The sequence below is a fragment of the Centroberyx affinis genome, unplaced genomic scaffold (genome assembly GCF_046629955.1).
Source record: "Centroberyx affinis isolate AG114_WGS23_722 - 3 ecotype Tasmania unplaced genomic scaffold, CSIRO-AGI_Caff_v1 ptg002062l_1, whole genome shotgun sequence".
Classification (NCBI taxonomy): domain Eukaryota; kingdom Metazoa; phylum Chordata; class Actinopteri; order Beryciformes; family Berycidae; genus Centroberyx; species Centroberyx affinis.
Window position 1 is genome coordinate 286,135 of NW_027280393.1, and position 13,115 is coordinate 299,249.

Consider the following 13,115-nt stretch of genomic DNA (forward strand, 5'->3'; position numbering starts at 1 on the left):
AGACTTTGGACAGAAAACAAATAACTGATAAACAAGCATAAGCAACTAGTCTGTAGGAGACCAGCTCAGAGTTGAGCAAGGTATTAAATGTGTTGGATACTGGAAACCTGTTCCATTCAAACTCTCCCAAATGGTCTTCCTGGCCTTTGAAAAGCAGAGCTGCTGATGTATCATAGTCTTAATGACACTTCAGTGTGTCAGGGTGTCCCTGTGTGCTAGCTGACCTCATTTCTTACCCCCTGTTTGGTGCAGCAGGAAGCCTTTCCAGATGTTGCACTGTCAGTCAGCAGTAGACAGGGCCGTCACAATGTCAGACGGAGGCTTGGACCAGAAAAAGCCTCATGACAAACGTTTGTTAGTCTGGACTCTCCCAGTCATTTCTAGGCTATGGTTTATTTGAAGTGTCTTTTACCAGCTGGATGATTGCAAAGCCAATATAGATTTCTTGGGGGGAGTTGACTCAGTTACAGCTTCTGAGTCATCATTGTAATTACGTAAAGCATCACTGCAAAGCGGCTTCTTGACAACTTTTCCACGTATATTAAATTCTTTCGTATGACAACCAGACAAGGCACTGTGACACCAAACTTCACATATAAAGTCATAAATATTGTGGTTACCTCCTGCTGCCATGAGCATATTATGACTTCAAGTTTGTTGTGCCTACGAAAAATGCAGTTTAACCCCTGGCTCTATTGCAAAATGCCTTTTGGACAGCTGCAGGGACAGCCATTCCAACTATGCAATGTTCTACCTTTAGCAGGAATGGTTTTGACAGTCCTCAGTAAGCTAGAGTGGGTGTAATGTGAGCCCTGGGCACATGCGAGTGAAAGCAAAGGATGAGTGAGCCCAGACCGTGATCATTGCCACCTCACTCTGATATGAGAACCAGCTGTTGGCTGGCCTTTTGTTCTTACTTGGCCCTCTTCGCCAGTCGTATTTTTATTTAGTTTTTTGCCGCCGGTTCATAGCACTCCTCCATGCCCTCTGTTACTCTCTCAATGTATGGGCCTCTTCCCAAATCAACTGCCATGCACTTGTGGCAACCAGATTCTGGGAAGCAGAGAGGGAATCTTTGTCTAAAAGGCTGCCGTGGCTGGGTGTAGGCCAATGTGCAGAAATGGCTGTCTGGCTCTGTGTATCCAAGCTGTACGTCAAGAATGCACTCCACACAGAATGTAACTGAAATACTGCATGGTCGTATTTTTTTTCTTTATTTATTTTTGCTTTGTTTTTACTGTATAGTATTATACAGGATGACAGGAAAGTCAGGGGAGAGATATGGGATGATTTGTGGCATAGATCAGCATCATGTATGAGAGCAAATGTAGAATCTGCAACATTATGCTGCAAATATTTTACTTTATACAGACAACATTCTCACCCGGGTGGGCCTTCAGGTCTACAGGAATTATTGGGTGACCTGAACAAAACCCAATAGAGCAGATAAAAGATCGTGTTTCTATTAAGTAAAAGTAACATTTTGGAGCAGTTGGATTTGGTGCTGTTGGATCTACACTTCCTTTCACATTGAATTTCGCTCAGCCCTGCAGGATATGTGCATTTAGCCGCTGTCATTATAGGTCAAGAATTGGACTTAACCTCCTGATCTTGTGAATATGTGGTATGCGCCACAGCCTGCTGCACCGTGGAATGCCCAGCACTGCAGTATGTTTACGGCGGTTAATCCGCCCTCGTCTGTTTTCTCTCCAGCTCAGTAGTTGCCATCCTACTTCGTGGAACTTGGTTTCTCCCCACGATCAATACGACTGTTTAGACATGAGAGAGGAACGGCTGTCCCTGTTGGGCAATGTTTCAGAGAACTGTATTAGGAGACAAGGGGCTCCTGTTAGCTTTTCACAAGTCAGTCCAAGCACTTTTCCTCGAGCGCTGATTGGCTGATCTACCTGTACCAATGTCTTCCTTTGTTAGCCCATTATTAGCCAGTGTGTTTGCTGTGTGTTTTTACTGTAAATCACCGTGGGAAGCCGGGGCCTTTGCTGCGGGTGTTGTTGGGAAGATTTCATGGCTTGTCCTCATGTTTTGAGGTGTCTCCCGGGGACAAGCAAGGCTGATCCCCCGTGCTTTTTGTCTGGGGTGTGTTACCCGACCCACAGCTTTACACCGCCCCCCTGCTCTAGAGACATTTTTCAGGCCGGGTGCATGGAGCAGTGCCAACTCAAATAGAGACCTGCCAGTGTGCCCTTTGTCTGCACTGACACCGGCTGGAGTGGCGTTGTTCACCGGCAGCCAGCATACGGGCTCCTGGAAGCTCACAGACAGACAGGCAGGCAGAGTCTAAACTGTTAGCTCAGGCTGCTCTGTTTGCACATGCCTGGCATTGATAGGCATGTCACCATGGGAACGGCCAGGGAGCTGGGCCATTGCTCGCCAATGCCTGGAGAAAAAAGGAGATGATAAACTAGCAAAGTGTCAAGTGAGACAGCAGTGTGAAAAGGTTCTTTCTGGACTAACTGTTCTGTACTTTTTTTTTTTTTTTGCTAAATGCATGCCTGATTGGAGACTTTTTTAAATCATACTTGTTATTTTGGGTGTTGAATTCTAATAATGCATGTGGCTGTTCACATCTCTACCTTCAAAGCTCATGTAATCTGATTTGATTTCCTCCCAGCATTTCGAGAGAGAGGCTCAGGCTCTTAGTTTTCTTCCATCTGTAGGGCAGACTTGCCTGTGTGACCCCTAGTCTCAGAGACACTCACACAGCCTGAGAGGTGACCAGCGACTGCAGCTGTCCATCTATTGCATTTCAGCCAGCGGAGAGTAGGTTTGAATGAATCGCTGTAAACTTTACAAAACAAGACACTGAAATAGTTTAGATGGACCTTTGGCATAAACTCCTTTTAAAGGCACACCTTTTATAGGGTGAGTGGGAGGGGGGGCAAGAAGATGGCTGCACATAATCAGTGAACATCAATTTTATATTTTCAAATAGCATCATTGTCCTAATGTGCATGATTAGAAAGTGGCATTAAATGATGATGGGTCAAGGGGAAATGTGTCAAAAGTCAAAGACACCATTACATATAAAACACGTCAGGCATACACAGGTCACAGCAATTCACAATTCACCTTGCCTTGTTAAGTGTGTTTGGTTTATATATGAGTAGAATATTAATGTGGAGAAAAGAGGTTTATGAGTTTGCTATAGCTTTATTACAGCACGATCAGTTTGGTTAATGTTACTAATGATAAGGCTCTTATATCCACATGGGTGTGGGGTGCTCAGGTCACCAGCAGGTAGAGGGCTTCACACTCTCTCCATCATCTCCATCTTGACTGGCGCCAAGTCATTATAATGTCTGGAGGTTCAGCCCTGTATTAACATACTTTTTTTTTTTTTTTGGAAAGAACAAATGGCAACCCATTTCCTTATATCTGATCTTATAGCAGAGAAATCTTGCAAAATCTATATAGACATTTCATGACAGCAAAGGGCCTTTTTTAGCAATTGCATAGTTATTGTTCTAAATTGCCAAATTTTCATGCCTCATCTAAAATCCAAAATGCTGATCCAAGGTAAATGTAAGAATCGTGCCCTTCAAGCTCCTTTGCTCTTTGCTGTTTTCATTTAATGGCAAATGTCAATTTCTCCATTGCTTAACCATAAAGTAATATCCTTAAACAATTGTCTGATTATTTGTATTTGTTTGGCTTGAAGGAGAGTGAATGTAACCACTTGGTATATTGGTATAAGTCTGAATTCTTTTGAAACTCTTCATTATTTGCTCACAGATAGAGTGAATTACCATCCATCAGTGCCTTCAGTCACTGTCAACATTATCAAACACATGGGTGTATGTATGATTAGAAGGATGGTATGCTTGCCACCCGTTTTTTTATGTGGCATTAACAGCGGTCTCTCTTCCTGAATTACAGAGGCATCTTCCTGGACACCATCCTGCCACGCTACGATGTGAACGGTGTGCGACCACCCATTGGCCAGAGAACCAGACTTAGCAAAGGGGATATCGCACAGGCACGCAAACTCTACAAATGCTCCAGTAAGACCAAAATGACAGATCCTGTCTGCTATGGGTTTTTCTTGTTTTTCTATTTTTGCATGTATACGCAACATAACGCTGAGAGAGAGAGAGATTTGTATGAAGCTCCCCCTGCGTTTCCCAGATGTAGTTTACATTGTGCGTAAAATAGCCAAGCATCTACTATTGATGTGGTGTGGCTCCTTGGCTACAGTTTCCGAGACTCCCAAGCCAGGAGGAGTGTAAACACTACCCAGGGACAGGAAGTTTGTCATCACTCTTTCCCAGATAGACGCAAAAGAACAGCTGGTCTGGAGAAGACAATAACTAAAATGGTTGTTGTGAATCCACGCTCCGCAGATCACAGCATTTACATTGTAAACTATACAGCTATACCCTAAAGGGAGTTGCACAACCCTGGCATTTTTCCGAACCAGTCACTTTGTTTATGCTTACAAAGATGTGAGTGGATTTAATGCTGTTGGCAAAACAAGCTTTTGAAGTAAACTGAATTCATAGCATTAGCAGATGTACATTTAGAATAACCATCTGCTGAATAGATTTGATGTCAGAGAGTTAATTGTAGGTCAGGCAAGGATAGCTGAGCTGTCAGCCCCACATTAAAGCTCAATGAATAAACATGGTGATGGTGACCAGAGCTGGACCAGCCGGTGTGGTTTCACTGTAGAAGTGGAAGTTTTAACCGTAAATGGCTCTCGTTGGTGGGGCTGTATAAATATGTCTGTGCGAGTGCGCTCTCCTTCTCCCTGACAATCTCTCTCTCTCGTGAGGGAGAAGCAGAGTGGATGATGTGGCGCACAGTGTGGGGGATGAGGTAGAGTCTCTCCACGTGTTCTTGGGAAAAAAAAAAATCCTTAAAGAGCCACGGATCTCCCACTCGCACAGCATTCCTGGGAGCGTTTGTCATCCCCGTAGTGTGCCAGAGTGCTTGTTAATGGCTTAGCATTGGCAGACCTCTGCCAAGCATTATTAGAAAGAACTTGCAGCTCACGCCTGCCCGTTTTACCGTTTACACACTGACTTCAAGGGAAGCACTGAGCGTAAACAGTTGGAGGAGATGTTTTCCTTATTCCCACTGAAGCTGAGCGGGGTAAAGGAAGCGCAGAGGTAATAATCTGTAGATAGTTCCCAAGATAGTTCCCAACCCAGGATGCATTTCCATTCTCTATCATTTTCTCTCTCTGACTTAATCAGATAAATCCCCCCACTTGGTGTGAACCTCCCTCAGCCTTTACATGGATCCTCCCCACCCCCAGGTCATGTTTACCGGCTGGAATCAGTCCCTGCAGCACAGTTAGGTTTGCCAGTCAAACTAAGGTAGGTTTGTAACTGGCAACATGTACATAATGCATCATGTCCTCCAGAGGGCCGGGTTATTTATAGTAGGCCAGGTTTATTTTCAGAGGATGCTCAGAGAATATGTTTCACGCTCTCTATTCCTTTGTGTGATCATCATCTGGAAGAAGTGGTGTGTGTGTGTGTGTATTGGGGTGGGGGGGTTGAATATTATCAGCAGATGTGCCTTTGAACACAAAAGCGCTGCCCTTTACTTCACATTCGGTGTTATAATTCCAGCATCAAGCATCTGTCTCTGCAGCGAGGTTTCAGGGGATTTACTTCAGAGCTGTTTGTCTGTACAGCTGGAATCAATGGCTTAGGTGTTTTCAGGCAGGAACTAATTGGCGGTGCCTTATGCTCGCTGGCTCAAGCCTTATGTGCGGGTCTGTGTGTGTGTGTTTCTGTGTGTAGGATGCGGGGACAGTCTGCAGGACAGCAGCGGGAACTTCTCATCCCCTGGCTTCCCCAATGGATACTCAGCCTACATGCACTGCATCTGGAGAATATCAGTCACGCCAGGAGAAAAGGTATGATGCATGAGTTCATGGAAAATGCCAGGCCAACTCTGAGACGTCTTAAAACCACACCGCTGTCTGTTTACACTGATGCGGTTGTGTTATCTCTGTTATTTATTTAGTTGTTTAACGGGATGATAACCTAACACTCTTTCAGCATTAGCGCTGTGTGACCTTTGACCCCTTACCATGTCAGTAATCATGCTCTCTCTCTGTTTTTAAGATCATTCTGAACTTCACCTCCATGGATCTGTACAGGAGTCACTTGTGTTGGTACGACCATGTGGAGATCCGAGATGGATACTGGAGGAAGGCCCCGCTCAAAGGTCTGTAATAACTGGAAAATACTGTACATTTACTTTTTCTCTGGGTTTGTTTACAAAGTGATTTATTGGATTCAGGATGTTTTTCACTCTGATTTTTGCAGAGATTTGGTTCTGAGCTTTTGATACCAGGTCTGACAGCATGTGACGTTTTACATGTATTTTGAGGCTATAAATGATTTGTTTACATAAACACTAGAGTAAAACGGGTCTGTATATTAATCCATGAGTTTTCCATGAGTTTTGATGGATTAAACAAGTTCCAAGATGTCATTTCTTTTAGTCATAACCTAAAAGAATACTTAAATGCTAAAATGAATTGCAAATTGTGTGTTCATGTTTTTACTGCCTGTACTCGAATGTTGCTGTTGCAGGCAAAGTGGTGATCAGGTCTTTGTGTGTGTATTTACGTGTGTGTGTGTGTGTCCCAGGTCGTTTTTGTGGTGATAAGCTGCCTGAGCCAATCATCTCTACCGACAGCCGGCTGTGGATTGAGTTCCGGAGCAGCAGCAACTGGGTGGGAAAAGGTTTCTCCGCCGTATACGAGGGTGAGCACCCATTCAACAATTCCTCCCTCCCCCCCACACCCTTCCCCAGCACACCACTCAGCTGACTGAAAGCATGGCAAGTCACACAGCCAGCAATGTGCCTGAAAGCTGCTGCTCACAGACCCAGTAATATCCACAGGTCTTGGCTTCCCTACTGCTGATGTGTCAGGCACTTTACGCTGCATTAATCAGATTTTGGCCAGCCCTCACATTCAGCTCCATTGTTTCCAGACTCAGTCGTGTGTGTGTCTGTGTGTGTGTGTGTGTGCTGCTGGTGGAGGCATTTTAGGTAATCCACATTGCGCAAGTCACAATAGTGAACACATGCTCTTTGAGAGGCATGTGCCGATGATACTGCTATCCAGGGAGCGTCAGTATTGTATTTGTTGTCACATGCAGCCATCTGTGGTGGGGAGGTGAAGAAGGACAACGGGCAGATTCAGTCCCCTAACTACCCCGACGACTACAGGCCCAACAAAGTGTGCATATGGAAGATTTCTGTGGCTCAGGGCTACCATGTAGGCCTTACCTTCCAGTCCTTTGAGGTAAGACACCAGTCCTTTGTTGCTCATGGCGCACTTTCGAATGACTTGTACATATACAAATACATACACGTATACAAATACAGATACAAATAATTCAGAGGTTTTGCTGGTGTGAGGCTCTGACCCTTGGTGCCTGTGCCTGTACCCTTCCCCAGATTGAGAGACATGACAGTTGTGCCTATGACTACCTGGAGGTGCGTGACGGGAACTCAGAGAACAGCCCTCTGCTGGGCCGCTTCTGTGGCTACGACAAGCCAGACGACATCAAAACCAGCTCCAACCAGTTATGGATGAAGTTTGTTTCAGACGGTTCTGTCAACAAGGCCGGCTTTGCTGCCAACTTTTTCAAAGGTCAGAGGTTAAGGGGTTATGTACTAGAGGGGAGAACGTCCAAATCTTTATATCTGACGTGACATGTTCCAGTAACGTTTTTGTTTTTGTCCCGCTTGTACGGTTGGATTCTGCGTAACGCTCTGCTGTTGTTTTGGAGGGTTTTCTCTTGTAAGCCATTGAGCCAGGGGGCCAGCTAGAGGGTCCTAACATATCTTTGTGCCTTTAGAGATGGACGAGTGCTCCAAGCCGGACAACGGTCGCTGTGAGCAACGCTGTGTCAACACACTAGGCAGCTACAAGTGTGCCTGCGACCCAGGCTACGAGCTGGCTGCCGACAAGCGCAGCTGTGAGGGTAAGTACAGGGAGAAAAAGTGACCAGCCCTCCTCACCATGCAATTTACATGCTACAGCATTTCTCACAGTTAGTCACCGCCACCCAAATACAGTAAGTACAGTCATCCCTGAAAGCCAGAGGTGATGCCAACAGTGATTCTTCCGCTGGGCACTACCTTTTAAAGATCTGAGTCACAACAATACGAGAATTATTTTTATCTCAAATGATATGTTGTTGTCTAAGGCCTTACGACTAGTATACAAGCTCTACGATATCTGTGTGAGCACCTAACCACTGTCCGCCCCTAGAGGAATACAGCTGTCACTACATCATTATCATGTGTACCAACATTCAGCTTATCCCATTTTGGTAGAACATGTAAAGCTTTTGTAGAAAACAAATAATGGTTGTCACCAAACATAACCAGGTTAATCCTTTGGAATGACACAAATCTCTACAAAGATTTGAAGGGGCAGGGAGGGGGATGAGTAACAACAGTTGGTGGAGTGTGTTGTATATTGCATAACTGATGCAAAGCTTGCCGGAGACCTCACTGGCAGGTCAGGGAATAATCAGGTTAATGTAGGACACAGAAAGGATTTGTTTTTAGCAAGCTCTCATTTCTTTGTACCACCATCATCCTACTTTAATTATATGAATAATGACTTGGGCTACAAAGGTGACCTCTGGCTCTTATTCCAATTTCCAATAAATAGTTTATAGTTTTGCAGTTCTTTCCAGAAAATAACTTTTTGTCTTTTTTTCTTTTTTTTCCCCTAGAAATTTACAGTTCCTTATCAACTCCACCAAACTGACCACTTCCATTTTCTGTAGAACTACTACATAATTTCATGTTTTTTTCTTGTTACCATTTAGGCCTACTTACCAACTCTACCATTGAACTCTTTCTCTATTTTATCTATAATTAGTACATAATGTCATGGTTCTTTCCAGGAAACTTCCTGGTTTAACAGTTCACAGTTCCTATTCACATATACATCACAGTTCCTAAGCATTTGTTCTCTGTGCACTGTCCTTCTAAAACTACACCGAATAAAAAAAAAAAAAAAAAAAAAATCACTACAGATATATCAGTGTCAAATTCAAATGTAACTATTTTCTACCATGCAGCACTTGAGCAGCCATATCAAGCTATGTCACTATAGTCTGTGTCCTTCCCCTTCCTAGCTGCCTGCGGAGGCTTCATCACCAAGCTGAACGGGTCGATCACCAGCCCCGGCTGGCCCAGAGAGTACCCCCCAAACAAGAACTGTATCTGGCAGCTGGTTGCCCCCACACAGTACCGCATCACCCTGCTCTTTGACGTCTTCGAGACTGAGGGCAATGACGTGAGCACTGGGGTTATTATGAATCGGCACGGGGTGGGTTTGTTCTGTGTTCTTTCTCTGTATATCTCTGACATTGCACTGTGGTGCTTCTTTGCCTCAAGTGTCATACTTTTAATTTATGTCAAATTGAGCTTTACTCTCCTCTTTTTTTTTCATAAATTCAAACCAAATCCAATGTTTCAGCAGCTTTACATCCTCTGTTTCTCTGTTCAGGTTTGTAAGTACGACTACGTGGAGGTGCGCAGTGGACTCTCAGCAGATTCAAGGCTACATGGGAAGTTCTGCGGCGCGGAGAAACCAGAAGCGATTACCTCCCAGTACAACAACATGCGCATTGAGTTCAAGTCCGACAATACAGTGTCCAAAAAGGGCTTTAAAGCCCAGTTCTTCTCAGGTGAGACACCTGCCAGTGTTTGTCGTGCACACCATCACGTGTTTTCGCTCTAGGAGTGTTATCTGTCATCATCTTCATAAGGAGCAGTCACCAAGGTTGTGTTCGCTGTGTCCTCCCTCAGACAAAGATGAGTGCTCCAAGGAGAACGGCGGCTGTCAGCACGAGTGCGTCAACACCTTTGGGAGCTACAGCTGTCAGTGTAGGAGTGGCTTTGTGCTGCACGAGAACAAGCACGACTGTAAAGAAGGTATTTCACCTCAACTGTCACTTGGCTGCTGTGCTGAAACTTAGACCCAGTGGCACATTGATTCTGGTTGTCTTGATCCTTTGTGGTCGGAGCCCAGTGGGTCATTTGTAGGGGATGTTGTTGTAGTGCAGTCATTAGGGTTGGGCGAGCACACGCTTCCCTGTGCCAAGAACAACAGTCGAACCCATGAGTGGAGTTTGAACATTGGCCCGCTCGGCGTTGGGATGATACAGAGGTCTGTGTTGACTCGGTGATGTCTTTTTACAGCTGGCTGTGATCACACAGTGAACAGTGTGAGTGGTACTATCACCAGCCCCAATTGGCCAGATAAATACCCCAGCAAGAAGGCGTGCACCTGGGCGCTCTCCACCACGCCAGGCCACCGCATCAAAATCGTATGTGCCCCTTCCTCCAGCTCTCTGTGTCATTTCACTCATTCTCATTTATTTGTGTGCAGTTTTTGTGTTTGGTTGGATTGTGAAATCCACTGAAAACATCTGTTTACTGTTCTGTCAGAAAATGTATGCAGTTCCTGATAATGATGTGTGACTCCCCCCTCTGTTATTGCCTTCATTTTTGTCATAATGAGAAATTTAATGCATGCCGCCGTTTCTAAATAACATTGCAAAAAATGTCCACTGCAGGAAGTCATTAAGTGAAGTATTGAGTCTTAAACTCAAACTTGTTTTCCTCAAAACAAGTGAAAAGAGCTGTCTGTGGAGTGAGATAATTTCACTTCTTTCCACTGCAATTTCACCTGTTTTGAGAATTTTCTTGAGAGAAGTGACAGTATCTGAAAATAAAGCATTTCACTCCACATGTATCAAGATAATGTCCCTTGATTCAAGTGATTGATTTCAATTTGAAACAAGCTGCTATTCTTTCAAAACAAGTGACATTACCTCACCCCATTGGCAGTTTTTTGTCAAATAAGATTTTAGGACTAAATACTAGACTACAACTAGACTGTAATCGCTTGAACTATAACACAATTCTTTGAATGTACACAAGACATCATCTTCTTTGGTTCCCAGGCCTTCAATGAGATCGACATGGAGGCCCACCTGGAGTGCGCCTACGACCACATTGAGATCTACGACGGGCGAGATGGAAAGGCCCCAAGTCTGGGTCGCTTCTGCGGCACCAAGAAGCCCCCGCCCATCACGTCTAGCGCCAACAAGCTGTTCATCCGCTTCTTCTCTGACAACTCTGTGCAGAAGAAGGGCTTCGAGGCCTCCCACACTGCAGGTAAGTTTAGTAACTCTTTTATTTATCCTTTATTTAGCCAGGAAGATCCCATTGAGATACAGGATCTCTTCTTCCAGGGAGTCCTGGTCAAGATGGCAGCTTAAACAGTTTCACGTAAAAAAACTGTTTCACGTAAAAAAACAATCTCACATGGTAGAACACATATAATACATAAAAGCTACACAAGGGGAAAAGTGAGGGAAGAGAAGCATACAGGCCATACCATCAATATCCGTAACACAGTCTATCTCAAGTCAAGGTTATATAAAACAGCAACATTTTTCCTTCAGGGCAGTTTGTAAAAGACCTTTAAAAGTATTCAAGGAAGGGAGTGCTTCTAAGGTAATGGTATTTTGCAACTCATATTGCAACCCAGCTCTTATTCTTTGACGTTTCTTTTTTTTTCCCACAGCATCGAGGTAAATTCAGGTCAGTCAGTCAGGTGTCAGACACTTAACTCCTCTTCAGGTTTACTACACTTGGAAAAAAAAAGCATTTTCTACACACCATGTTCTGTTATGTACTGAGCAGTATCAGCTCAATAAAATGAGGTGAAAGCTCTGTTATTGTGAAAATTTAACCTTCGCTACCAATCTTCACACTTTAGCTGCACATTTTCACACAACTCCCACTATCCTCTCCTTGTATACAGACAGACTCTGTCTACGCTGTCTTTGATTATTTATGTCAATATCTGTTGAAAAATGTCCTTGGAGTGTTTTTTTTTTTTATCACAATTCTCTACCCCGTCTGACAAGGATTATAGCTGATGTTTTGCCCTTTAACTATGTATTTTGGAATCATTTTTAGCTGGCTAGCTGCAACTTACAAACCACAAATGAGCCATGGGACTGTACAGCATCTGTGTTTGTTGCTTATCAACACTGGCCTCCGTCTACAACATGTCCAACTCATTTTCTGTCCACAGAGTGTGGAGGTCGCCTGAAGGCTGAAGTCAAGACCAAGGACCTGTTTTCGCATGCCCAGTTTGGGGACAATAACTACCCCGGAGCGTCTGACTGCCAGTGGGTGATCTCTGCGGAGAAAGGCTACGGCGTGGAGCTCATCTTCCAGACCTTTGAGATTGAGGAGGAGGCAGACTGCGGTTACGACTACATGGAGCTGTTCGATGGAGCCGACACCAAGTCCCCGCGGCTGGGACGTTACTGCGGCTCGGGGGTAAGCTCACTCTGTCGCGGCCGCTGCTCTCTGAATGGCTTCTCCCTGCCAAACACAGCTGGCTTGTCGTGGCTCTTTTCAGCCTTCCCATTTCTCTTTTATTGAACGACAGGAACAGCATTAATACAATTGTTTGGGAATTAGCACTGCTGTTGAGTAGCCTTTCCCAGTGGGTTATGATAGAGTGACTTTGTGCGCTGCCCTGGGCTCTTAATTCCGCTCCATTCTCCGGCTTTAATCACTTTGTTAAAGTTAATGTGTTCCTCCGGGTTTGGGGGTATTGCTTTGGAGGCAGTTGGAGCTCGATACAAGCTGACACTCCCTGGGTGCCGATAGCCTATCAGAGTCTCCGGCTTTGGGTTGTAACTGAGAATTAATCAGCCAATGCTGAGGCTGCAGCCTGGAACAATGAGGCCAGCAGGGGATAGAAATGTAAGTTTCCCCAGGTCAGAGAACAGCTTGATTTCATTTACACACTCCAATAATAAGCTCTGGCCTTTTACTCATGCCTGTTCCTATGAATCAGTTGCTGCAGGGTACGTAACCCTCTCAGTACACCAGGGAGTGGCTCTTCAATCAAGTTTCTTTTTTTAAAACAGGTTGGAATAAACTGGCACAATTTAGTCTGAAGTGGGGTAAAAACTCATTATAGAGCAGGAAAGGCTTACTTTTCAGCCCAAGGGCCTTTCTCAATTAAATAGTAGGCTACATAGCGCCGGGTCTACACATAATGAAATTTG

The 13,115-nt window shown here is 44.6% G+C and overlaps 1 protein-coding gene across 7 annotated transcripts in view; it reads left to right on the forward strand.

Moving 5' to 3' along the window:
* The window catches only part of bmp1a (bone morphogenetic protein 1a), a 34,474-nt gene that overhangs the window by 16,169 nt on the left and 5,190 nt on the right, over positions 1-13,115 (forward strand). For 4 of the 7 annotated variants that reach the window (XM_071531283.1, XM_071531280.1, XM_071531282.1 and 1 more), the window contains 13 exons: positions 3,898-4,022; positions 5,772-5,887; positions 6,099-6,201; positions 6,630-6,746; positions 7,146-7,291; positions 7,447-7,642; positions 7,851-7,976; positions 9,147-9,307; positions 9,521-9,701; positions 9,823-9,948; positions 10,216-10,343; positions 10,983-11,196; positions 12,125-12,375. In XM_071531283.1, the coding sequence (XP_071387384.1) occupies positions 3,898-4,022; positions 5,772-5,887; positions 6,099-6,201; positions 6,630-6,746; positions 7,146-7,291; positions 7,447-7,642; positions 7,851-7,976; positions 9,147-9,307; positions 9,521-9,701; positions 9,823-9,948; positions 10,216-10,343; positions 10,983-11,196; positions 12,125-12,375 (1,990 nt within the window). Of the gene's footprint in view, positions 1-3,897; positions 4,023-5,771; positions 5,888-6,098; positions 6,202-6,629; positions 6,747-7,145; positions 7,292-7,446; positions 7,643-7,850; positions 7,977-9,146; positions 9,341-9,520; positions 9,702-9,822; positions 9,949-10,215; positions 10,344-10,982; positions 11,197-12,124; positions 12,376-13,115 lie in introns of all 7 variants that reach the window. The other 3 variants (XM_071531278.1, XM_071531284.1, XM_071531285.1) reach the window with 2 other exon arrangements.